We start from the raw sequence: 27,043 nt of genomic DNA on the forward strand, positions 1-27,043 counted from the left end.
TTGTGTTTGGTGATTAAATTTTCCTTATTAATTTAATACAGTGTTATGCTGAATGCATAAGAACTGGACTTTCCAACTAAGCTCCCTGAAAACATTCAGCTTTGCATAAAACATTTAAGAGGCAAAGGAGTAAAAATATTCTGATTTTCTGTGTGTGTGTGAATTTTAATTCTTGCCACTGAAGTACTTTGGGTCTAGGCAAAGAGCCACAGATTGAGCTCGGGGTCATCCCAGTTTACAATCCTTCCCTTCACCCCTCCTTTCCAGCCTTGCTATTGCCAACAGCGGCTTCTAAAAACACTGACCCCCAAATTTAACTTCTCTGTATGAATTAAAATGTTGAACTTTCTGTAAAGGGCAGGCTTGGAGTTGTTTTCTCAAGTTGAGAGTAAGAGAAAAAAAAAACAACCCTGTTTCAAAAACTGTGTGTTCATAGTCATCAGTACAAATCTATCTCACCTTTAGCAGGAGGTAAAAGAGCTGCACAGGGGCCAGATGTAGGTTTTTGTGTCTACAATAACTAGTAAACAGGAGGGTATGGAGAGAGCATGCTCATCTCTGCACTCCCCACGTGGAGGCATTGATCGCTGATGCTCAGAAAGCCAGTGGCTTCTCTGGGAAGCACGAGATGCAGCACACGTCGTTTTCTTCATAGCCAGCATCAAGAGGTTCTTGCCAGTGCTCCTGAAAAGCAACTTGCGTTTAGGAGTTAGTCACAACATGCTCTGTTAAGCTTTTTATTAGAGGGGGGGAAAAAGTCTGAGGTAATACCGAATAGGAAATCGGTAAATAAATGAAGTGGTTATATGGGACAGGTCTTCCTGGGACAACCTTTGGTACAGGAGAGCCAGGTGCAAGGTCCTATTAGCTGTTATCACAGTGCCTGGAAATGTGTTCCTCAAGAGCAAGGAGTCTGGGTGTGTTTACCGAGCCCTTGGGAGTTTTACAAGTGATGCTCTTGCTAGTTTAAAGCATCCCAAACACTATTGCCTCCAAACAAATTCACCGTGTCTGCTTTTGTCTTCTGAATCTGAAGCTTTGAAGCTCAGGCCTTGTCAAGGCATCTCTCCTGCTTACGTTTTGTGTCTTATGGCATCTAATTGATAGTTAAGTTCCTCCTGATGAAGTTTGTGTCGCGTTTGTAGGCACCATCACTTGTTTGCATTCCTGGCTTCATGTTTCAGCTTCCAGGAGTATTTGTTACTTGCTCCGCAGACAAAATAATAAAATTAAAACTGGTAGAAACTGAGTTGAAATTTTCTAGACAGTTTTAGATTTACTCCATTTCTTTTTTAATGAAATGTTAGTTATATCTGTAGAGAGTCAGTGCAGTATTTACAAGACCATCACATTTTCCGTGTTATCCAAATACTCCAGCGTGAACTTTGTATTTACAGCAACCCAGGCTTGGCTGCTGCTTTCAGGTCACAATGACAGAAATATAGACCTGGGCAAAAAAAGTAGCACTTCTTAGAAAGCCCTCCCAAATCATCTTTAACCTCCACGGTAGGGAAACACGGGAGAAAGATCCGGACAGAGAAAGCAGAGTGCCAGGGAGATAAGACTTGTGCTAGCAGTCAGAGGGTAAACTGGGATTCTGGATCCATTGCCCCCGGAGTACACAAATATTTAATTCTTCCCAAAACAAACAATGAAGGGAACAGAGGAGTAAAACCGTTTATTAACTCCAGCTGCCCAATCCGCAAAATCAGGAAGCGATATCCAAGGGGAAAAGAGCACAATGCCTTTGAGGTTGCTTTCATTTTTTTTGTTTCAGCCATTTTAAAGGATTTAAATAAAAAAACATGGTCTGAGGTTTCCTCTCCCGCTCTCCTTCAGGGATGGGAGTGAAACCAGTCACATTAAGACTTTTGCTGTTCTTGCACAGGATGTTTGCTGCTTGGCCACGTGAACAGAGTTAGAGCTGAAATAAATATCCCCCATAAAAATATAACCCAATAAACACCCCCTGTTTAATTTTTAAGAGGATATAAAGAAACGTGCTGGTGTTTTCTTAGTGCTGCCCTGCTCTATCTGTACTGCAGTTACATTCTGTTTATAAGCATTTGGGTGAAAACAGGACAAATTGCTCTCTTACCAGTCTCTCTTCTCTATTAGCAGCATATTTTGGGCTACTTTGAGCATCTAACCACCTCCTGAATGGCAGCTTCCTTCTCCCTATAGATGATGTGGGGAGAAGGCATGTATGCAATGGTGACGTTTTAGCGTCTAGTTACAATACCTGCAAATGAGCAGTGATTTGCCAACAGGCCCCATATTTAAGGCAAGACCTAAATTCATTGCAAGAAATGCAGAATCTGGAGCTTAGCTTGGATGCGCAGTATAAGCCAGAGCTACTCCACTCAGGAGCTGGGCTTGATGCTGCTTCAGGTCGTATATGTTTTAAGTACTTTAAATAACTTCATCAAAAAAAGAAAATGGAAACTTATATTTTCTCTCTTTTGTTTGCCATGCAGTCCTCTCATGTTTTCAGTACAGGACAGATTGGTGTTTGTGTTGTTTATTTAATGTAGGTGAAGAATCAAACTCTAGACAGTTGGGTTCCTCTTTCTACAAAGTTTCTTTGGAATGAAGAAGGATGAACCTGTGCACGTGGAGAGGCAGCTAAGTCCAAGCCAGCTCTCTGTTCTCTTGTGTGGTCTTGGATTATTTCCTTTGAACTTCTCCTTGGTTGTCCAAACTGAGAAAAACTTCTAACCTTTGGCATGTTATTGGCTTCCTCAGAAGTGCCATTTACTTGAGGAAATCTATTAACTTCCAGTGACCTGTTTTGTTCTAAATCATATTTTCTTTCTCAACCTAGATGGGAAAATGGCAAGGATATTCAAGAAAGCATCAAAAATATTTCAGCAAACTCGTGCTCTTCTATGGAAAAACATTCTTCTGGTGTGGAGGATGAAGACAGAAAATTTTCAGGCAAGTATGTCTTCTTCCAAAGGGAAGTTAGGATTTCCACTACAAAGTATTTTTAAGTTGTGTTGTTTTTCTGATAAGTGATATAAGAGAAGCCTCATTCTCTGAAAAATATCAGCAGTTACTCTTCTTCCTGTGACACTACAATATCAAGGAATAATAAGGGCTTGTTACAAAGCTGGCTTGTTGCTTTTGGTTGTTGTTCCTGTTTCTGTGCTGCCCAGAAGAACACAATGTCCAATTCACAATGATGGCTGTAAAATTATCAGCAGACCTCATTGGCTCTGGTTCTAAGAAAACATGGTTTTTACTTGGAACATTCCTCATATTTTAAAATTATTACACCTGCGAAATAACCCTTATTTACAGAAGGAAGGCTTTCATAGCCAAAAGAGCTGGACTGTACAGCCAGATCAGCTCCGGATGAGAAGTGTCCTTGAAGACACTTTCTGTGCCACCCAACCTCCAAGTCGTTGTGCTGCCACTCACCTTTGCCTTTCCTTCCTTTCATCTAGGAATGGTTTACATCAGCGTTTTTTCTCTTATTGATCTTTATATCATCGAGTATCCTATACTCCAACCCCCGGCGAGACATCCCTTATGCCTTCCTTGGGCGATTAGACGATCCAGCCTTCAACACTACGGGAGTTACAGTCTTATACGCACCTGTAACAAACACCACCAGGCAAATAATGAGCAAAGTGGCTTTGAATTCTACAATGACAGGTAACACTGCTCTTAAATCCTTGTTACAACTGCAGTGCCTGAACTGACCCCGACACAGTCCTCATTGTGGTGGGGGAAGAAAATGGCAAACACAGTTTTTGAGGATACAAACTGTGGCTGATGCCCATTTTCATGTTGTTGCAAGACTGGTCATGGTTTTGGCGGTGGTGGTTTAATTTTTTTAATTTTCTTTTCTTTTTTTTTTTTTTGTTTAATGACAGGTGCAAAAATAGAAGGTGTGGAAAATGAGAATGACCTGTTCCGAGAAGGAAATTTGGAGGAAGAATTTATTGGTGTTGTTTTTAAGGATGACTTCTCCTACCATCTCAGATTTGATAGCTACCGTGTGGTATCTCCAAGTGATATCTTTGACCGTATTGGTAACAAAATAAATAACTACAGAACTTGCTTTTATATTCAGAAAACACTTAGATGGATCTCTGTGCTATCATGCCACTCAGAAGGGATTAAGGTTGTTTGTGTTAAATGTTTCAAGAAAGACAATAATCAGAATTAGAGGTTTTGTTCACTTAGAGGGAAACAAATACCAGAGAAAAAAATTTAAGAACAAATATGCATTTCCCACAGTCCTTGTAGTCCTTCTCCCTTCATCATGCCCTGAAAATTGTGCGTATACAAATGTACTTTTAAAATATAGTACATGGACATATATTTAATACATCAAAACATAAACCTGCACACACATTTGTCGACGTTGCTATATCTTTGATCACATGCACCTCTGTTTGCCGACTGAAAGTAGTAAACAAACCGAAGCAAAAAAAAAAGAAGCTCATCAGTGGATGGGGGGCAAAAAATTATAAAGTATGGTCTTTACAGTAAGAATGGGTCTTAATGGGAAAATGGAAATGACGGAGAGGCTATTTATTCTGTCCACACAAGCCAGTAGCTCCTTGCAGATGTGACCCTTGTTCCAGTGTACTCTTGATTTCCTAGGGGTGCTCCTCTCCTGCCCTCAGCATTGGGCACCAACTATGGTCTCTGCACTTTGAGCCCAAAATCAGAAGAGCTGATCGCGGCCAGATTCTCTGTGCTATGAGGACAAGGTTGGTGCCACATCAGGTGGCACATGGAGTGAAAGCTGCCAACTCCCAGTAACGCATTATTCTTGGAGAAAAGTGGTTGCTCCAGGAAAACGGCTGAGTTAAACTAAATCTTGATTTCCTCTCTGAAGTCTAATATATTTTCAATGCTTACATATGCATTATGAAACTATAGAGATCAAATTCTTGTGTTTTTTCCCTTTCCCACAGAAACCTGCTTCAATTTTTCATCATCCTACTGCAAAGTCCCTTCATACTGGTACGGTGGGTTCCTAACGCTGCAGTCCAGCATTGATGCAGCAGTCATCGAAGTAAGTACGAGCGAGGTGGAAACCAACCAACAAAACTCACCCAACCCCACACCAGTCCATTTTCTGTGATCACTAACTCTTTAATTACACAATGTGCTTCAAAAGTGAAAAGAATGATAGATCATTCTCATGGCTCAAGGCAGCCTTAGTGTTTATCATGAGGCAATACAAAACCATACACAGTAGTGACATTATTTGCCTCATAAATGTAACATTGCTACTGGTGAACTAATTATTTTAAAGCTTGCGTAAACCTGTTTGTTCTGATATTGGCTGTTTCATCACAGAAAATCAAATTGTTGGCTAATTTCTTTTCTTTAGATGCAAACAAACCATTCTGTCTGGAAAGAGATGAAGTCAATTGGCGGCGTTCGTCTGAAAACACCTTCCATCAAACCTCTGCATAAATTACAACATATTTGGTTCTTTATTTACATTGTAATGTGCTTCTCCCCATATATGTACTTTTTATCAGTGAAAGTTCTAAGAGAAGAAAAGAAGCTCAAGGTATTAATGAATGCAATGGGTCTGCAAGATATAGCATTCTGGTAAGTCTCACAGAAACGAACCGTGATTTGTATGATCTTATATGCATAATATGTATACCAACTTGCAGGATGGATGTGGGTGTGGTAGCACCACTCAGCTGAGAAGCAGTAATTCCTCAGACCACAGCAGCAGTCATTTGCAATTGTCTATCCATGCATCTGCGCTCTCTGAAGTCAAGTCTAGGATGTTGTTGAAGCAAAGCTCTTGCTGCTTTTATCTGTAATTTGCTGGAGGAACTCAGTTTGCAAGCACGTTGCTCTGATATAGGATCTTTTGCTGTTGTTTTCTATACTTTGCTCTGCTGTCCTCACCCTAGAAAGCAGGAGGACCACTCTTCATGCAGAAGAGATGCACATAGTCAGGTTCTTGGGGTTGAGGTGTTGCTTGCCTCTGGGAAATGGGTGGATACACACTGAGAACACACAAAGTAAAGAAACCACAAATTTTGGAGAAAACTGCAAATGATGAAGAGTAGAGGGACGTAAGGTCTATCAAAACAGGCTTTCAAAGCCTTCTGGGCTTGAGTATTTTGCATCATTAGGAAAAGAATCTGTTCCTGGCTGCAGAGCCAGTGCTTAGATGTCCTGTGGCTCTTTGCATCTGCAGAGACTTGAGTAGGTGCAAGACAGTGATATTTATACCTTTCCAGTAAAGAAACTGAAAATGGAAGTGTATTTGGAATTACGAGGTACTAGAATTAAAAAGAGTGTGTCTTGTATTGGCTATGTCACGGCAAGTGCCGTTAGATACAGAGGAAAAAATAATTGTGTTTTCATTTGTAGGTTATCCTGGAGCTTGCTGTACACTGTTTACATTTTAATAATGGCAATTCTGCTGACACTGATCACGACTGGAGCAGTCATCCATGATTACAGCTTTGTTGAAATATTTTTTTTTTATTTCTTCTACGGCATAGCATCAGTAAGTCTGCTTTTGTCTTCTGAAATGATGCACAGTTTTTTCCATTTCCTAATTCAAACCTCTGAAACTCTAAGACTGCAGAGTAGGTGTGAAAGTAAAAAAACTTTTCCTCTGTTGGGATTTATTGTTATCCTTTGTAGGCTAATACATCGCTCCTATTATGTTTTGGGAGAGTCTGACTTGAAATCAGAGTAAAGAGAGGTGCTGACACGAGCATTAGTGGGAAGCCTGTGGCTTCTTCCTTGCATCCAACCTCCTTGGAAAGCCAAAGGGGATCTCTCTGCTGCTGTAGACCTGCCATAAGTATCAGAGCTGTCTGCTCAGTGATGCAAGCCTTGCAATGTGCCATGTGTATCTGTGCAGGACAACTGAAACTCTCTAATGTTGGTTGTTGGTTTTTCATGATGGTTTTCTTCCTTAATCACCAGCAGAAATGCATCCTGCCAATTACTGGTTTTCTCTGCTGCAGATTCACTTCTCTTTCATGATCAGTTCGTTGTTAAAGCAGCCAAACGTTGCCAGTTTTGTGACGTTTTTCCTTCACATCATCTTTGGATTTCTGGGCTACTTCACATTGTTGGAAAAAGTGCCACCATCTTTGGAATGGATTTTTAATCTCTTCAGCCCTTTTGCCTTTACGGCTGCCATCTCAAAGGTATGTTCAGAATAAAGCCAGCACATCTTAAAACCATCTTACAGCAAACGTGCTGCGTGCTTCTGCCAGGCAGCAGAATTATGTTGTTGCCATACATAATTTGCATTGCCATAATCATAGAATCATAGAATCACCAGGTTGGAAAAGACCCCCAGGATCATCGAGTCCAACCATTCCCATCAATCACTAACCCATGTCCCTCAGCACCTCATCCACCTGTCCCTTCAACACCTCCAGGGAAGGTGACTCAACCCCCTCCCTGGGCAGCCTGTTCCAGTGCCCAATGACCCTTTCCACGGTTCCTGGTGGGTACCAAGGTCTGTGGGTACCATGAGGTCTTGAAGTGCAACCCCAGCAAGCACGGTGTGCAGCACTCTGCTGACGTTATAACTGCTTCTGCACAACTTTCAGTTCTGCTTGCTGAAGTGCTTCTGATACTTTTGCTCATAATAAAGTGTTGCCCTGCTTGGAAACAGCATCATAATCATGAGTAGGCACAGGTTTCTGGTCAATATGGTCAGCATGACACAGCAGTGGCTTGCACATAGTATTTCTGGCTAAAGGAAGTGTTGCAGCTGATTTATCTTTTTTTTCTTTCCTCCCCCAGATGATAAAATTAGAAAAATATGGATTAGAATCATACCCTTTCTTTAGCCTGTATGTTATACTGATCCTTGAGAGTGTCCTGTATTTGCTGTTGGCCATCTACTTTGATAAGGTTTTGCCAGGTAAGTAGAAATGTAAGGGCAAGAATACAAACTTCTTTGCGTTTTTCTTCTATAATCCACTTCCCTCATAGGGGGAAAGGAGCCAAAGAAGAGGTAGGATAGAGCTGAGAAAGCTGTCATGTGTGGAACAGCAAAAAAATGTCTTCTGGTAATGAACTGGCTGAGTTGTGGAACAGCATCTTAACAGCAAGGAAGTGAGCCACATTCTATGAAGGGCTGAAAATTGAATTTTCTGTATGGCTTGGGGAAAAATGATTGGAAAGAACCCTGTTTTCTCAGAAGCAGGGTGCATGTACCTACTTCGTTTGGCCCTGCCTCAAAAACAGGCTCCAAAGGAACATTAAATCCTACAGTGAGGCACAGACATCCTTTATACGTACTCCAGCAGCCCTAAACCACTGAGTTTAAAAGGATGTTGTGGGACTCGACCTGATTTTCCTGTACTCTCTGAGCCAAAGAGAGGTCAATGAGGTCTTTGCTGTGATTGTTACCCACCTGAATTTACAGATATGGATGAGTGGACAACTTTGCAGAACTCAGCAGTCCTTTTACACCATGGAGAGGCTGTATTTTACAGTGACAGAATAAGAGATAGTTGGATGTGGCATTTATCAAAGTTGTGTTCACAGGTAGCATGTTTTGGTTGATATTTTACCTTCTTTTTTTTCTAATTAGGCAAGTATGGCGTACCATATCCTCCTACGTTCTTCCTGAGACCATCATACTGGTTCAAGCCCAGGAGTGGGTACACGGGAATAAGAGCTAGCAGTGAGAGAAACCACGATCCTGTCCTCAGCAACAGCACTGAGCCAATGCCTCCAGGCTTTGATGGGAAGGAAGCAATCAGGTAAAGACTCTTGTAGGCATGAACTATGTAACCCTACGTGTTATATTTAACTCTAGAGAGCACAACCGTATTGTACTGGTGAATGACTGAGCCATCTAACTTATGCACACAATTTTAATGACAAATATGTGAAAGGGATGGGTTGTTCAGTGTTTCATTCTGCTCTGGAGCTGGATATGAATGTTTATTGGATATGTTACCTCCTCTGGGCTAGGGACCAAGTCACTGCCCTGCACCTTCATCCTCGCAGAGCATCAGCAGTGAGCCTGTCCCCCTCCACCATCATCTCTAAGAACGCTACTGGTGGAGTGTGCTGCAAAAATAATGTTATTTAAATCCTTACAGGGCTAGTTTGGCCCATTGCTGTAGTTATCCACTGCTTATTACTAGAAAGCAAATAAAAATCTGCTGACATAATAGCCAGGTCATTGTTTTTAATTACTTAACCACATGTTGTCTCGTTCCCTAGGGCCTCCTGCTTCATTCACTAAGGGTTCATTGAGTTTGATTTTGAAACCTTTTAAACATCTTTTAGAAAAGTACATTAGTTAATTCTGCTTTTTATTGTACAATACATGAATTCTATAAAGCAAATCCTTCAGGTGGAATTACCCTGACCCCCAACAGTAACGAGCAGGACCAATTTGAGGAGGAGGTTAAGAAATATTCTTCCAATAGTTTTCAAAGGTAGCTTTAAGGCAGAAGATACCAACATTGTGAGATTAAATAGTAACATCTTGCTTACCTTCCTTTAGACTAAATGATGTCAAAAAAACATACAAGAAGAAGAACAAGAGAATAGAAGCTTTAAAGGGTAAGCAAGAATTTGTAATTATTTTCATTTCATTTTTCACTACATATGAACACAGTTTTGAAATATACTGGATGTTCACAAGATTTGTATTGACTTAAAAAAACCCAAATCAAAAAACCCACAGAAATACAAAATAATATCCAAGTTAATATGCTTGTTCCCTCAATTCGACAGAGATTGTGAGTTCCTTACTGAGTTTTATCCTAACTTCCAAAGATGCCACCCACATTTTTGGATCTGCATTTTCACCTCTCACCTTCAAAAGAAATGTCACCCCTCAGTCATACTTGACAGCAAACCACAGGTACAAGTGTATATCTCACAAGCTTCCATCCTAATGTCATCCTATTTCTATTCTAGGTTTGTCCTTAAATATATATGAAGGCCAGATCACTGCATTACTTGGTCACAGTGGATCTGGAAAAACTGCTCTCTTAAATGTGCTCAATGGATTTTCCAAGCCTTCAGCAGGTAAGACGATCGCTAAAGAGGAGAAGCTGTTTGGTATTTTAAGTGTAAGGGGACAAAGACGCAAAAAACACTAAGTTTTTGCTCATTCAGTCTGGCTTGTTGTCAGTACACGTTGCTCCTCCAATGCGAGCGTCGTGGCTAACGCATCCCTTGTGGATACACTCGTGTGTGCAAGAGTACACAGGTGGTTATTTCTCCATCTGGGTGGCCTGATGTTTTCTGTGAGCTGCATATCTATAGAAAACACAGTTCTTAAAAGAGAGGTTTGCTGCTGAAGTATTTTTGAGTGGTGTTAAATCTTTGGACAACACAAAGTTATTTTGCCTTTCTCTGTAAACACTTGAGAACCATTGACATTGCTGGAATTAATGTCAGAGGTATGAACACATAGCAGTCTCCTTTCCCTTATAACTGGGAAATACCGCGCAGTATGAAGTTTGTTTTATTCATTCCTGTGTGCAGGTTCGGCAATGATATACAACTACCAGGTGTCTGAAGTACAAGATATGGAAGGAATTCGGGCGATAGTTGGGGTTTGTCCCCAGTTTAATTTGCATTTTGAAGCCTTAACAGTGAAAGAGAACCTGAGAACTTTTGCTCACATCAAGGGGATCCAGCGAAAGGAAGTAGAGGAAGAGGTTGGTGTGTCCTTGTCTGATATCTGTTTTACAGCATCTTGGACAGTTTGAGCTTTCTTTATAGAAGATTATCACCAGCATCTTGTTCTGTAGGAATGAGAACAACCCTAACTTAAAGCAGAAGTGGTTTTTTCAGTTCTTTCTTCCACTCATGTCATAAGTGTTAAAATTCAGTTTTGCATTTGGTTTGGGATGGAAGGGACCATAAAAATCATCATGTTCAAACCCCCGTGCCAAGGGCAGGGACACCTCCCACTGGATCAGGTTGCCCAAAGCCCCATCTAACCTGGACTTGAACACCTTGCAGGAATGGGGCATCTGTGACTCCTCTGGGCAACCTGTACCAGGGCCTCCCCACCCTCAAAGGGAAACATTTCTTCTTAAAGTCTCATCTCAATCTTCTTTCAGTTTAAACCACTCCCTCCATTCTGTTCCTGCATTCCCTGATAAAATGTCCCTCCCCAGCTTTCCTATAGCCTCCTTTAAGTTTTGGAGGCTGCTCTAAGGTCTTCCTGGAGCCTTCTCTTCTCCAGGCTGAACAACCCCAACTGCCTCAGCCCAAGAGAGTTTCTATCTTGAAGCAATGAGAGCTTTTGTCTCTAAGCAAATCCATTTAAAGTAGATAATTTTAAAATCTTGAAGTTATGCTCTCTTAATCTGTGAGTTGCCTTGTATGAATTAAAATCCATCCAGTGCTTTGAAAATCTGTGTCTTGATTTTCTTATGTTGCCAAGGTGCAGAAAGTTCTCATTGCGTTGGACCTCACTGACGTTCAGGCCATCCGAGCTGACGCTCTGAGTGGGAGCCAAAAAAGAAAATTGTCTCTCGGAATTGCAATTTTAGGGAATCCCCAGGTAGGAACTGGTTATATTTATACACATACACACACACACACTCTATGTACTGTTTAAACACGAAGTTTTGAGTTTTGTCTTGGCACGCAGCCAAGTCTTTTGACCTACTAATTCACAGATGGAAAGATCAAGGAATCTAGGTCAATGAAAACAGTCTTTTAAATGAGAAGGGTAATAATATTATAACAGATTAGAGAGTAATATGAATGCCTGACACTTGAGGACATGTTTTATTCTTACAGTGAGATCATTAAAGGCATGAAATGAAATTATGTAAACACAGAAATGCTGCTTGGACAAGTGGAGGTCTTGTCTTGTTCGTTTTTACAGGTGTTGCTTTTAGATGAGCCAACAGCCGGGTTGGATCCCTGCTCCAGGCATCACGTGTGGACCTTTCTGAAGGAACACCAGGCTGGACGAGTGACGGTCTTCACAACCCAGTCCATGGAGGAGGCCGATGCTCATGCTGGTGAGCCCAGATTTTCACACTCTGGTTGTCTAGAGTTGAAAAATGAGGGTTTCCCACTGCAGAGCCCGTGGATCTTGACGTGGTGCAGCCTGTGCTCACTGAGCATATTTTGTCTAATAGCAACCACATAACCTAGGCTGTGTAAAGGCTAAAACTGGATTGACATGCAATTCTAAGACCTTGCTCATGCTCTGCTTCAGGATGAAGCATATTATCTGGACTTCCCACTGGTAGCGCTCACACAAATTAGTGACACTCTTTGAATTAATATCTTTCTTATTGCCTTATTGCTTCTGGGCTGCATGGGAAACTTTCCAAAAGCCTGTAAGAACAGATAATTAAAAAATTAACCTTGGTGCCTAGGAGAAAGACAGCAGTTCAAATAGAAAAATAGCATCAGCACTAGCCTGGTTTTACTCGTTGACCTCAGTATAAAAACATCCCTTGAGTTCAGAAGGAGCAGTGAGTTCAGTCTACTGCACTGTTGTAAATCCCCTCTTCTGTATTCCTACCTCCTTAGATCGGAAAGCTTTTCTCTCAAATGGGAGATTACAGTGTGTTGGCTCATCTCTGTACTTGAAGAGAAAATGGGGAATTGGCTATCACTTAAGGTAAATCCTTTTCTTTTTGGTCATCGCTTTTTTCTGAAAAGCTGCCAGTTGATGTGAGTATTTCTTGTAGAGTCTGTATACCCACGGAATTTCTATATAGAGAAATACAAATCTTGACAATCCATTTAGGAAGACTCTTGAGGCTGCCAAAAATATTTTGCTTTGGACAGCAGCTGCTTTGCTTTGGAACCCAATCCTGAAAGCTCTGAGCCTGTTGCTAAAATGACTTTGCAACCTCCTTCACAGCCAAAAGGGGTCCAGAGTAAGCTGAATTGTGATTTCCACATACTCTTTGGTGCCAGAGTGACGTACAGTGGCTTTATTGTAAGGTTGCTTTTCTCTGGATTTCCATTCCTGTGTTATTGGTTCAGCAGTATAGGCCAGGATCATTGTTTTTAATCTCAACTGCTTCTTGCATGCATGATAAAACCAAGGACACTGCAGACGTCTGTAAGAATCCCCACTTGAAATGCTGCCCAGTTTTGAAGGTTTCCTTATGGCTTGAAGGACGACAACTGGCTTTGCTTTTTAAATGCATAATGCATGCATTCTTTTTTTTTCTCATTTAATCTTCTAGCATTTGCTTTTTAATGCACACAGGATACGTATCAATGACCTGTGTGACCCTGAGCTCACATCATCCCTGGTCAAACAGTACATCCCCGGTGCCACGCTCAAAGGACAGAACGGGACTGAGCTGTGTTATATTCTGCCTTTGGATAACACTGACAGCTTCCCAGGTAAGAAAAACCTGTCGTGCCAGGGTTGTAAAGGGAAACCAAGCGGAGGGAAAAGCAGAAAGCAAAGCTGCTGTGAAGGGAATAACTATATTCCCTGATCCATGCTATATGGTATTAGGAAGCCCAGAGATGCATAAACATCAGCCTTTAAGAAAGCCTCTAATGGACATGTTAATATTAATAATACAGATGAACAAAAGAAAATCTACTGACTAATTTACAAACTAAAAACCACTGAGTCTCCTCTGGTTTCAGGGCAAGATTTCTCCCACTAGCAAGGCCCATGGCAATCAAGAACTCTGAATTTTCTACTCCTAACCTTTAAAGAGCGTAATATCATAGAATCATAGAATCACCAGGTTGGAAAAGACCCATCAGATCATCGAGTCCAACCATTTCTATCAAATACTAAACCACTATTACAATGATTTTTAAGTTACAGAGACCAATGATACGAATGCTAGAATGTACAACATTAATCATGGCAGTTTGAATTCCTGCTCAACAACAGCCTTGGTCACTGGGCTGCTTCTCTTGTGCAGATCTGTTCAGCCACCTCGAGAGCAGTCACATGCGGGGCGTTGTTAATTATGAGGTTAGCGGGACAACCCTGGAAGATGTTTTCCTGAAGCTGGAGGGTGAGGAAGCCATCGATCAAGAAGGTAAAACATGGACTCCCATTTGCAAGTGTGGTTTGATTACGGTTCCATATATACATATGTTTTAATTAAATATTTAATTATTTTCTTTAAATCTGAATTTTGGTAGGTTTTGATAAAAGTTGCAGTCGTATTCTGCTTTACTTTAGTGATTTGGTCTCAGCTTCCCATAGGCTTTTCAGCACATGAGTTAAGAAACTTGTTGAAAGAGTATTTGCCTTTGAAAGATACTTTGCTCAGGCCAGGAGCTGGGAGGAGATAAACCAGCCAGAAGGTGTTTCACAAGGCTGGTGAAACTGCCTGTGTTTCTAGTCTGAATTCACCAATGTAAATTATGTTCTGGATAAATTATGGCCCCTCTTTCTCTGCCCTTGTTGCTCTTCTGGCTGAAAATTAAACCGTTCCTCTATTCAAAACAGAAAATCCTTGATTGTTTGTAGTTAAAACTTGCCTTTTGAATGCTCTTTGTGGATAATGATGTTTCTTGTGGCGAACACACAGAAGACGGAGACCTTGAGGAGAGGGACCAAAACCTCCTGGTGTTTTCCGAGATGGGGAGCCCATCAGTGAGTGGGATGGCGCTCTGGAGGCAGCAAGTTTGCGCTGTGATGAGAGTTCGCTTCTTAAAACTGAAGCACGAAGGAAAATTTCTCAGGTCCATGTAAGTATGGGAGCTCTAACCTACTCTGCAGCCCTGGTGCTTGCTTGGTGGTTTACAAAGGATTTGACATTGTCTTGAGTGACTGAGGGAAAGCTTAAATACTGGTTAGTGATCCTTGGAAGCTAAGAATAAGGTGGGAAAAGGTTTTAAAGCTGCAGTAATAAGGACAGTTAGAATTTACTGGTAGAGCTCTGAATTGCTTAAGTTTTAAATTTCTCCTTGCCTTTCTCAGCATGAATCACACAACTAATTAAAGGTGGAGTTCCCCTGGACCCACTTATGGTCTGCTTTTCCATCTAGATTGCTGTTCTTTGGAATATTTATCCTTCCAACGCTTGTGATTTTCATTACAACGCACCTGTGGGAAGTCAACAGTTGTGGGGAAATGTCAGCTAGCTCACATTTTCTTGCCACTCAAGAGAGAATTCGAAATAAGTCAACAAATCTTCTCATCTTCAATGATACAGGTGAAGAAGAACATGTGATGTTGATTCGCTTTCTGCACTGCTCTCAGTCCTCTTAGAGTTCATAGACTGACTTTGTCTTGCTCTTTCCGTGCATTCCTTTATATATTTGCAGCTTTGGGGGTGTTTTCTTTTGAGCAAAAGCAAATCCAGTTTTAATGATAACTGAGTAGCTGATATTTAAAGAAGTAATGAACCAGTCAATTTATTTTTTTAAAGAAAAATAAACAAACTAAGTATGGGAACACACATTATGTTTAACTGGTTTAATTAAAATAGAAAAAATAGAGAAAATATAAGTTTGCTTATATTCTGAATATTTGGGGTTTTTTAAACATAGCTCTGCTTTGCAAGTGGGAAATTGTCAATATGAAACTATTTAAATCTAAACAAAATATTTTAATTGCTCTAATTTCTGTTCTTGACTTGATTTCAGGATCAGAAATTAAGGATTTCATTGCTGCTTTGAAGACTCAAAATATAACTGCAGAACTAACTCTTGAGAAAAACATCACAAGCATTCCACAACATAATGGAGCTATAAAAATATCCAAGGCAGACAAGGTAAGTGATACTTTTCTTCTTCTTTCATCCTGTGTGTCAACAGGATTTTTGGAAATAGAATCATAGAATTGTTTGGGTTGGAAGGGACCTTAAAGCCCACCCAGTTCCAACCCCGTGCCATGAGCAAGGACACTTCCCACTGGATCAGGATGCCATCCAACCTGGCCTTGGACACCTCCAGGGATGGGGCAGCCACCACTGCTCTGGGAAACCTGTTCCTGTGTCTCACCACTCTCGTAGTGAAAATTTCTTCCTTATGTCTAGTCTAAATCTGCCCCTCTCCAGTTTATACCCTTTGCCCCTCATCCTGTCGCCATAAGTCTTTGTAAACTGTCCCTCCCAGATTTCTTGAAGCCCCTTCAAGTGCTGGAAGGTCACAGTAAGTTCTCCTCGGAGCCTTCTCTTCTCCAGATTGAACAACCCCAAAATTTGTGTTTAAATGAGGCACAGCAAAACGCACACACCAGCAAAAGGGAGACTATTTATTTGATGTCTTGAATAATATTTGTAATCCTGTTTGTGGTAAATTAGGATTATGTTTATTTCCTTCCCTGTATGCTTTTTACGGTGACTTTAGAGAAGTTGTTTTCTTTCTCGATTGCTTTGCTTGTGGTACCTCTTGGCATTCTTCCACGTCTCCACGTTCTCACTCTTCAATAAACCTGTCTGATCGTATTTGTCATTGCTTTTCTCTCAACCCCTCACTGTGGTCAGCTGCTCCTCAAACCTTTCCTGGGCCAGAATGTGACGTCTTTTTGCTTTCACATCTTCAGAGCTACCGGTTCACACTCATGTGCGGCGCGGAACCCATCAACTGTTTCCCTGTACTTGTGAATATCCTCAGCAACACCTTGCTAAGGCTCTTCAATTCCACTGCGCGCTTCCGCGTCTGGAGTGAACCCTTTTACCTTGTAAGTGTCCTGCCTTTCTTGGTGTAAATTAATTCAAATAGCCATGTTGAAGTGATCAAGACTGGACAAGATGGAAAAATATTTGGATGAGCAATTTCCAAGGGTTGAGGCCAGTGGTCCAGCTGCTGGCCAATTTCTGGGGACATTGCTCAGAAGTCATTACTTGGCTATTTAATAAGAATTTTGTCTGCAGCTTTTAAGAGCTCTATAAGTTCTTAAAGACATTTAAACTCGTGTTATGTGGCAATATGGTATGAATCATAGAATCCTAGATTCACCAGGTTGGAAGAGACCCACCGGATCGTCAAGTCCAACCATTCCTATCAAACACTCATGTGACAGTATGTGACAGTAACACTTGGGAACCCCACCTAGCTTCAGTGTCCACCTGGCAAGAAACAGCATCAAAATGTTAATCTCCATACTCAACAATTTACAGTAATTCCAGTACTTTTTGCAAATGATAAGATGCTAAGTGTTTTTTCTATTTTCTTAGTTTGTGTTCTTAATCACAAATGACTTACCATTAGCACTAATTGCTCACTTGCCTTTAACCATCCTATGAGTGTCAAGCTAGCCAGATTTTCCCTGAGCAGCTGTTGATTACTGATTTTTGAATTTGTCTTCAGCACTCACAAAAATCAGCAATAGAACGTGAGATTTTCTTCATCTGTCTCGGCTACATGCTGATTTTGGCTGCTGGCTTGCCACCTCTCTTTGCAGTGAGCAACATGGAGGATTACAAGGTAAAAAGCATGTGCTGAAAGTAGTCTTACACAAGAGTCAAATGCAAGCGTGATGTCTCTGGAGAGCAGTTCGTGTGCCAGTGGAATGGCTGGCATGTCTAGGTAGGATCACAGAATCATAGAATCACCAGGTTGGAAAAGACCCACCGGATCATCGAGTCCAACCATTCCCATCAGTCACTAACCCATGTCCCTCAGTGCCTCGTCCACCCGTCCCTTAAACACCTCCAGGGAAGGGGACTCAACCCCCTCCCTGGGCAGCCTCTGCCAGTGCCCAGTGACCCTTTCTGTGAAAAATTTTTTCCGAATTTTCAGCCTAAACCTCCCCTGGTGGAGCTTGAGGCCATTCCCTCTCATCCTGCCCCCCATCACTTGGGAGAAGAGCCCAGCTCCCTCCTCTCCACAACCTCCTTTAAGGTAGTTGTAGAGAGCAATGAGGTCTCCCCTCAGCCTCCTCTTAGGATGCTAGAAGAAATACAACCACATGAGCACAAGGTTGTACCAAAGCATGTTACCCTGTATCTCAGGAAATCAGCTGGAGCTCAGAACTCCTTGCGTGTTTGATAAAGATTTTGGGGTCAGGAGTGGGCGAGTTCTTTCCTTTTTAAAGAATTCTGTGTTTTTAAACAACAGTAAAACTAAGGAAGAATTCAAAGCGCTTGAAAGGGAGAGGAAGTCTCAGCCAGGGAAGGGAGGATCAACGGTACTGGAAAGGGAGGAGGACCAGGAATGATGGTTTGGGCTCTGCTGAATCACATTCCTTTTCCCACTTGCTTTCACAGCTCCAGGCTCGTGCCCAGCTGCGGCGCACGGGGCTCTTCCCCTCAGCATACTGGTGTGGTCAGGCACTGGTGGACGTCCCGCTTTTCTGGACCCTGGTGTGCCTCATGTTTGTGGTCGTACTACTCTTCAACCGCATCTGTCCCCTGCACGCCATAACCGTGGGGCCCATGGTGAGTTCTTTGTGTGCAGGAAAAGGGGCAAAAATCCCCCTTCCCCATCTCACACTGAGCTTTTGCATTAAATATTTTAATTGAAAGGGCCTGCTCTGGGTAGGTTTTTATAAATTTACCTCCATCTCTGCTCACTGACGTCAGTCTCTCTCTAGATCATTTGCTTCATTGGATACGGAATATCACTTGTCCTCCTCGTCTATGTAATTGCCTTTAAATTTCGCACAGGACGAAGCAATCGTTACATTTGGTCTTTCATCTTCATTCTGGTAAGTGAAGTGAATTTCCATTCAGAATTATTTGATGTAGACATCTTTCCAGTTAAGGTTTCACTTAAAATATACTGATATTCAGTAGAATAACTCAAATCAGTGTCAAATAGCCTATTCTTAGCAATAAAACATTAATATTGGAAATATTCTCTCTGCTTTATTCCAGGTGACCTTCACTACGTATATGTTTGGTGAACAGCATGAAATATTTTACTTCACCTTCTGTGTTTTCATTCCTTTTTTCCCACTGCTGGGCTGGATGTGGTTCTCTTCACCAGTAAGTAAACACGTCCTGCTACATTCAGTAATGGTCCTAATGGTCTAAAGTGGAAAAGGAAGAGGTGTTTTTTGCAAATTCTCTGTCTTAAAGTGCCAACTGCCAAAAAGACAAGAAAAGAACAGGAAAAAAAAGAAAAGGTTCAGGCTCTGGAGTGAGAGAAGAGACCAAGATTTGACTCAGTAATCCTTTGTTGGATTTGGGATAGTTTTGGTTTGTTTAGTTAAAAAAAGCTGTTACAATGACTGTATTTTGGCAGCTAGGGTAGCATGGGTGGGGAAGGTAGGGAATCGGGAAGCCTGAGGGGATGAAGGGAGCTGACAGAAGGAAATGAAAGGACTGGGAAGTCAGAAGACTTGATGAAAAAGGTTGATCTAACCTGGCCAACTTGAGGTAACTCCAAATTAGCCATGGAAGACGTAGCTCTTTGAAGCAGTATGAACCCCAAAAAATAGTACAAATCAAAGCTGCTTTATCCCATCCTGAAGAAAAGCTAAGTATCCCTGCCTTCCACACTTGCTCCAACACTGCGCTGAGGCACACTCTGCTAAGGACCTTTTCAATCGACTGGTGGTTTGTTTTTTCTTTTTTTGTAGCATTTTATGTTTTACGAAGATGAAGATCAGGCTCTTACTACGTTACCGAATCACATCTTTCTAGCTGTCTTCTCGGTAATTAAGCAATTAAATGATGACTGTTTTGGAAAGGATGACTGTTCTAATGAGATTGACTTGCTTGTATAACTCTCCCCATAAATAAAACATGAGCTATGTGGTCGAAGTTTTGCAGTAAATGTTAGAAGGGGGAATACATTCAGGTAATGAGAGGCTTGTCTCACATGACCCCTGGATGCTGTCCCGCATGTGGGAAAAAGGTGGGGGGGATTAAGTGGAGCTCATGTATAAGGCAGAGATTATTAATCAACTGATCAGTCTAATGCTGTTTCTACAAATGAAAGATGTGTTCTCTGATCCTGTAGGATGTCTGTTAGAGTGCAGATAATCTGAGCTAAAACTGCAGCATGAAGTCAAGGCTTTTGCAAATGATCCCTGTGAAAATGCATGCCAAGCAACCTTTAACCTCTTCCCCTTTTAGACCTTTACAAGAGCTGAAGTAAATGAGATCCCCTTATAACTATAAATAAGCAAGTATCTTGTTATCTTGTCTCCATACAAACCTAATTCATTATTGCTTTTTCAGCCTTACATCCACTGTCTGATTTTAGCTTTTCTCCTGCGCTGTTTGGAGATGAGATCTGGAGAAGCAGTTACGAGACTTGATCCCATCTTCAGGTGTGTCCTGGGCAGCCAGGGGCTGGGGTGCCTTGCAAACCATGATTGTCCCGGTCTGCAGGGCGGGATCAGGCAGGCAGGACCCCTGCTGACAGGAGAAGAAGAGTGAGCTTAAAATATTGCTTTGCAAAGTGTGGCGAAAGGCCATATTTTTTGTTTTAACCAGTTGATCTGGAGGAGGGGGAATTGAGAATGAAGGGAGGGATTGTTTTATTCCTTTGGGTCATTAAGGATTTTGATTTTACTCACTGGAATTTCCCTGAATGTGTCTGGAAGCAACTTCCCACCCAGTGTGTTGCAACTACAGTGTCCTAGAGAAAATAGTAAATGTGATTTAAGCTTTTTTTTAATTAAGTTTCATAGCTGAGGTTTCAGAACATTTCGCTACAGCTGGCTGAATGAATTGTTACAAATTGAAATCCAACATTTTAACCCCTTTTCAAATGTGCCAGTGTTGCTCTCTGCAGGATGGAGATTTTCCCTAAGCTCCATCAGGCTGGTGCCTTCTGCAGCCTGCTTTCCGCTTATCTGTCACCAACAGCATGTGACCGACCACCTAAATCATGCAGGAGAAGATTTGCAGAAAATATTAAGTTGTCAGACATTAACAAATATGACTCAGCTAGGAGTTAATTACTCAAATAGCTTCAAAAACCTGTCCTGGGTATTTTAATTCTTGAACAGATCATTGGCATGTGTTGAGCAGGGCACCAGTCAATGCTTAGTGATAGAAGAAAAGCTAAAGGTGGCTTTGATATTCTCTTGTAGCACAGTGGGATTTTTTTTTTTTCCCCTCTCTGTGAATAAATATCTGAGCAAACACTGGAGGAGCTCCCCAGATTCTAATAAATTGTGCAGGGCAATGCATTGGTGCTGCTCTGGGAGCAAGCTTGTAAATCTGAGCCTTTTTAGAAGTGTTTCTCACTGATGCCATCTCTGCTCCTCCTCCACTCATAGGATCCAGAAGAGGAGAGCGGTTGCCCACCAGAACAAGGACCCCCCTGGGGAGGAGAGCCCTGAAGTCCAGGCGGAGAGGGAGCGAGTGAGGAGCGCGATGGCCTCCTCACCGCAGGACGAGGTGAAACCAACTTGTTTTCTTTTTCATTCTCTATCTCCACGTCTGCCTCTGCTGTCTTAGCTCATGCACTTATTATTTACTGCTCTGATGTCCAAGTGCACATCTCGCAGTCCAGCCCTCAGTCCCTCTGGCAGCGGGCGGATTTTATCTGGCACTAAACTTTCAGTCCCATTCTGATTTTTTTTTTCTGTTCTTCCATTTCCTGGATTTTTAATTACAATTTTTCTCTGTAAAGAGACATGCTTTAATGGTAAGAACAGATGAGCTGGCTCGTGGGACAGGAGGAGAGTGTTTATCTCCCACTTCATCTCTCCACAGGAGTCTGCTATTGTGGTCAACAGTTTGCGCAAGGAATATGAGGACAAGAAAGCCAGTACCATCTTCAAGAAAAAGAAGAAAGTTGCTATCAGAAACCTCTCTTTTACTGTCAAAAAAGGTTCAAGTATTTTAATGCACCCCCTGTAAATGACTACAATGTACTGTGAAGGTCACATTTGGAGACCATGTTTTTATTAGAACTTTCTTGTGTGCAGTCAGACCCAACACACCTGGGCTCCTGCATTCACAGTTTTAATTTCTTGGGACAAGTTAATGAACAACTCTTCTGCTTACTCTGCTTTTCTATATTGCCTAGCACAGGGAAGAAGGTCTTATTAACTATAATTATTATTAACAGTTCTTGCATTTCTTCCAGGGGAAGTATTGGGTCTATTAGGACCCAGCAGAGCTGGAAAAAGCACAACAATAAACATGATTTCTGGAGACGAGACGGTGACTGCTGGGGAGGTAGGTGATTCCTTTGGACCATCTGGGGGTTGATCTTGATGCCTTTATAAATGAAGGATGTGACAAGGCAAGCTGGCAATGCAGCCCCTAAGTCAGGGAATTTATATATATGCAAACCTGGATTTTTACAGAAGTAAGAAGTATTGATTTACTCAGAACACATCCTAGTTTCAGTCAAAATCGCTGTTACAGTTCTAAGGGTTCGAGCTACACGAGGTCTGCAGTGTCCATTTGAAACCCATCATGAAATTTCACAAGCCCTGTAAAATACTTTGAGTTGACATTTAAAAAAAAACAAACCAAAAACAAACCCTCTTCATAAACAGCTTTGCAAACCCAGGAAATGGAAAACAAATGTGAACAGGATTGGATTGGTAACAACCCATCACTTAATTATGTCCAAGATGATTAGTGACATGTGCTAGGGGTGGAGAAATACCATTGCTCTTGCAGATTTGGGACTGAATGTTTGAAAAGGAGCAGTATCACTAGGAAAAGATAGTCTCACATTGGTGCTATTACCCAGTGTTTCATGGTAGTAAATTCTGTTTGGCTCTGTGAAAACACTGTCCTGGCTTCAGGTGACCAGAAGGTGTGATAGATGGAGATGATCTCTTGAGTGATGCTGATGTTCCTTTCCCATGTGCTAATGAGGTTCCTCATGACACAGGAGAAAACATTACTGCATTTCCAAGGGGTTCATTGATTCACCCCAGAATAAAACGCTCCGTCTGTGTGCGTGTGTTTGTGCAGGTGCTGCTCGAGGGCCGGGATGCAGCTGCCTCCTCCCCAGGGCAGGGCAGCCCAGGGCGCCTGGGCTGCTGCCCACAGCAAGACCCGCTCTGGCCAAACCTCACAGTGCAACAGCATCTGGAGGCATACGCTGCCGTGAGAGGAATAAGGAAAGAAGATGCAGCTGTTATAATCAGCCGGTACAAAGCCAAATTGTTGTAGTTTTTGGTTCTTCCTCTCTCCAGGGAAAGGTTTTTCTGCTAACAAACCTCGTGTGATTAAGAGACAGCACATTCGATGCCTCTTTACCTTGGAGAAACAGGATCTCCTTCTGATGAAACCTACTACTTTTCTGTTCTCAGTCCCTTGTCAATGAAGATTTTAGCCCTAGTTTATCTGGAAAACTTCAGAAAAATATTAAACTCACTCCAGTCCATGGCCAGTTAAACAAGTAACGCACCTCTCTCATTAGCTGCACTCACAGTCTTGAGTTTCTGCAAAAATTCCTTAATTTACCATCTGATCTAGGATTAAAATCACCAAGTAACCTAAGGTGTGATTCCTACCAGCCAAAACAAGTACGCTAGTCTCTGGTTACTTAGTACTCCTTGACCACAGCGTTAGTGGACAGAGATGGTCATGTCAGTATTTCTCCTCTCATTCTCCACAGAGTAGCAAAGGTCTTGGCTCTTCAGAAGCATTTAAAAACCCCAGTTAGGAGGATATCTGCTGGAGAAGCCAGAAAGGTATGTGCTAGCTTTCTATTTGCTACTTGCTCACTCCTCCTTGACTGTGGTGCACAGAAAACCTTCGTTCAAATTCAAAGATGTGTTGGGTTCCTTGCTCTGTTGTCCATAGGAGCATAATATGGTCCTTGATGTTGTAAAAGTTTTAATTTTATTCTTGGAGCAAAGCTTATCATTCAAGTTGAACGAAAACTTCTGCATGCTCATGAAAGATCCTTGTGGTTTTGAAGGGAGTTACTTTCTTCTATACCAGAAGTACATACAGCCAAGCGGGTTCCTGGCATGACTTGTTTTCATCAATAGCTTTTGAATCCAGCCTGGCAGGATGCCCCCTTCTCCTCTTTCACCGCTCACCGGCATTGTGTGTTTAATAAACGCTAATCACAAATTGGATTTACCAGGTAATCACCTCTTTGTGCCGCACCACTTGCATCTGCCAGTAAATGGGATGGAAAACCGCTTTCAGATCTTTGGCAGGCGTGGGAGTTTTTGAGAAAGATGATTTGGGGAATTTAAAATGTTAACTTAGAACACCTGAGGTGGTTTTTTTTTTTTTTTCAAATTCGTGTTCTTCCAGCATTTTGGAATCAAGAGCTTCAGCCTCTAAAATATTGATGGGGATGGGGGTGTACCGGGACAACTCACCTGTTTTGCAGGTAAAGTCAAAGCAGATTGAACCTGACCTTGGTGTCTTTTCCATTTCAGCTGTGTTTTGCACTGAGCATCCTGGGAGATCCCACAGTAATGCTTTGGGATGAGCCATCAAGGGGCATGGACACGAAAGGGCAGCGCCGTATGTGGTGAGCAGCTCCGTTTTAGAAGAACTGGAAAGCATGCAACGTATTTAACAGGGTGGCTCTTACCCTCACAATTCTGATAACTGCTGGGGAGGCAAAGAGGTTCTGACTTGGTGGCAGAGGGTTGGAGCACCTCTGCTATCATGACAGGCTTTTCATCAGTGAGCAAGATAACTGAAATCATTTACAATCATCCACTTCTTTATCATGTCAGTTTGGTTTGGGGAGGGAGGTGCAGACCAGGAGATATTCTTTGGCTCTTTCTGGGAAGTAACTGCAATTTTTCTGTTCCCAGGAAAGTGATTCAGGCTGCCATGAAAAGCAAGGTGCGGGCAGCAATCCTCAGCACACAGTACCTGGAGGAGGCAGCGGCGATCTGCGACCGAGTGGCCATCCTGGTGTCGGGGCAGCTACGGTGGGTGCAGGGCCGCATCACTCACGGGATTCCCACCAGATTTTTAGCCTGGGGTATTTTTTTGGTTTGGTTTGTTTGTTTTTTTTCTTCCTAATCTAACAGAACATGTTGGTTTGGTTTGTCCCAAGTGTGTAATAAACATAGTTCTTTGAAGAGGCAGGTTGCTTTAGCAGCATGGTACAAACAGATGATAAATAAGAGGATATATATCTGCTTCTCATATCCAATGATTGCTTTATTTGCTGATTATGATGCTATGAGCACTGTTTTAACTCATCCCCAGGTACATCGGTTCCCTCGAGGACCTGAAAAGCAGAGTTGGCACAAGTTACCACCTAGAAATCAAAATGATGGACGCAGGGCAAAGCGATGCTCTCCACGCTGAAATCCTTCGCCTCTTCCCACACGCGGCTCGGCAAGAAAGGTCACTAACCTGTGCACCGCACACGCAGCCTGGACTTGAGCTGGGATGCTCTGTTGCTTCTACTGACTTTGCTCAATAATCTGTCCGGGAGTACAGGAACACTACAAGCACCCCTAAACATCAGTGCTGAGTCACAAAATTATTAATTCACTTTTTTATTACTTTTTCAGGACTTATTCATTGCTCATCTACAAGATACCAATGGAAGATGCACTACCTCTGTCCCAGTCTTTCTCCAAGCTTGAAACAGGTAAAAGGAAACAATCGATTAAATACGAAGATTGCTTCCGAATTGCTCCTATGGATTTGGATTTTAAGGATGCTTTTTCCATTTTTCCACAGCTAAACAGAATTTCAGGCTTGAAGAGTACAGCTTGTCATTACACACTCTGCAGCAGGTATGTTGATGTGGAAGTTAGAGGTTAGAAAATATATAAAAAAGAAGAAATAACCTGTGACCAGTGTAGGTAACGGCTACCTTGGCAATAATGGGGTTATTTCTGCTGTGGCGCATTGCAGGTGTTTGTAGACCTCACCCAGGACCTGGAGGATCATGACATGGATGTGGTATCTGATGGGGCTGTGGAGCGGAAACTACTTCACCCCTGAGCCCTTGGAGCCACAGAGGAAAATGTTCAGTGCACTTCATCGGTGTTACTGATATGGGTGATCGAATGCAGCCCTAGGATTTGGTTACCTCTGTCTCACCACATAAAGCCTTGCAGCTTTTCTGCCTCACAAAGTAAAAAAAAGAGTTATTATTTTAATAAATAAAGCTTTTATCCTTTGACAAATTGATGTTTGCCCTCCATCCGTACCTCCGCTCCGAGTGATTCAAGATTTGTTGTGCTGATGACTAACCCTGCTGGGATGAACTGGTGGTCCCAAGGCAGCAAGGAGGGCACTGCAGCTGTGTGTGCAGGTCCAATTTTTAAGAGAATCGTGTGCAAACTCAGAAGAGGCTCCTCAGCCTCATTCATGGCAGGAGAACCCCAAAGTTTTGGCCTGCTCAGTCCTGAGAAGCATCCTTCTGGCTGGGATCATGCAGGGATGATATTTTCTGGTGGAGAGGTTTTGAACCAAAAATCTGCTTAGCCACCTTCCCTCATCTCTGGTCCCCACCACTGAGAACACACAGAAAGGAAACAATTCATCCACACCTGGAAAAGTGTGATGAAAAATGACACCATCTTTCAAAGAAACTATTATTATCTGGAGTCAAAATCCAATGTTTTTTGACCCAAAATAAAACTGGAACAGTACAATAGGTTGAAGAGGTCTTCTGGCCACAGCACATGTGTCTGACTTGCTTGCGTGATCAGGAAGATGGAGCAGGCTCCTCGCCAGCACCCACCCTCCGTGGGTGTTTGGGAGGGATGGGTCGCTGGTGGGATGTGGGGGCAAGCACCAGCACCCTGACCCTGTCTGAGCAGATCAACATCGATTCTTGGACACCTGCCTGCTTGAAATAAAGAGAAAATAGTAAATAAAATGGAAACTCCCAAATTTCAGGCGCATCCAGGTGTTTTCCCTGGAGCCCTGTCACTCTGCTCAGCAACAGTTCCAGCCTCTGGGAAAGGCTCAGCTGGACTGGAGACCCACTGGAGGGCAGGAGCAGAACCACCCCATGGGACAGACACAGCAGGAAGACCCTCACCCTCTCCATGAGCTTCCCTGGTTCATGTGAGCGATGCTGGCAATGCAGGTACAGCCGATGCAGGTATGGTATGGGCAGTGGCAGCAAGGATGATGCAGCTGGATTATGTGTAGGCAATGCAGATAGGGTTGTGGTCAAGCAGGTACCAGCAGGTGGCTGCCGTGGCTGAGATGGGCTGCACCTCCCAGGAAAAGTCCTCAAAGCAGCCACCCCATACACCCAGACAGCAGCTTTCCAACCATCAGCACCTCTGTCAAGGATTTGGACAGGGAGGTGT

General features: G+C 42.4%; 1 protein-coding gene across 1 annotated transcript; it reads left to right on the top strand.

Annotated features, from left to right (window-relative positions):
* Nucleotides 1-3,485: 3,485 nt before the first annotated feature.
* LOC138729030 (ATP-binding cassette sub-family A member 9-like) lies at nt 3,486-25,903 on the top strand. The gene is made up of 37 exons (XM_069872893.1): nt 3,486-3,660; nt 3,882-4,040; nt 4,935-5,035; nt 5,357-5,583; nt 6,367-6,505; nt 6,975-7,160; nt 7,768-7,888; nt 8,564-8,735; nt 9,491-9,549; nt 9,910-10,020; nt 10,483-10,658; nt 11,393-11,512; nt 11,843-11,981; nt 12,502-12,592; nt 13,193-13,332; nt 13,875-13,994; nt 14,493-14,652; nt 14,953-15,119; nt 15,553-15,680; nt 16,454-16,591; nt 17,221-17,337; nt 18,120-18,290; nt 18,446-18,559; nt 18,729-18,839; nt 19,436-19,510; nt 20,040-20,131; nt 21,089-21,209; nt 21,528-21,645; nt 21,904-21,995; nt 22,749-22,927; nt 23,398-23,473; nt 24,179-24,273; nt 24,566-24,685; nt 24,969-25,109; nt 25,280-25,359; nt 25,452-25,507; nt 25,629-25,903. The coding sequence occupies exons 1-37, from the start codon at nt 3,627-3,629 to the stop codon at nt 25,716-25,718; spliced, it is 4,536 nt and encodes a 1,511-aa protein (XP_069728994.1). The 5' UTR covers nt 3,486-3,626; the 3' UTR covers nt 25,719-25,903.
* Nucleotides 25,904-27,043: the final 1,140 nt, after the last annotated feature.

Source organism: Phaenicophaeus curvirostris, chromosome 19 (assembly GCF_032191515.1).
Source record: "Phaenicophaeus curvirostris isolate KB17595 chromosome 19, BPBGC_Pcur_1.0, whole genome shotgun sequence".
Classification (NCBI taxonomy): Eukaryota; Metazoa; Chordata; class Aves; order Cuculiformes; family Cuculidae; genus Phaenicophaeus; species Phaenicophaeus curvirostris.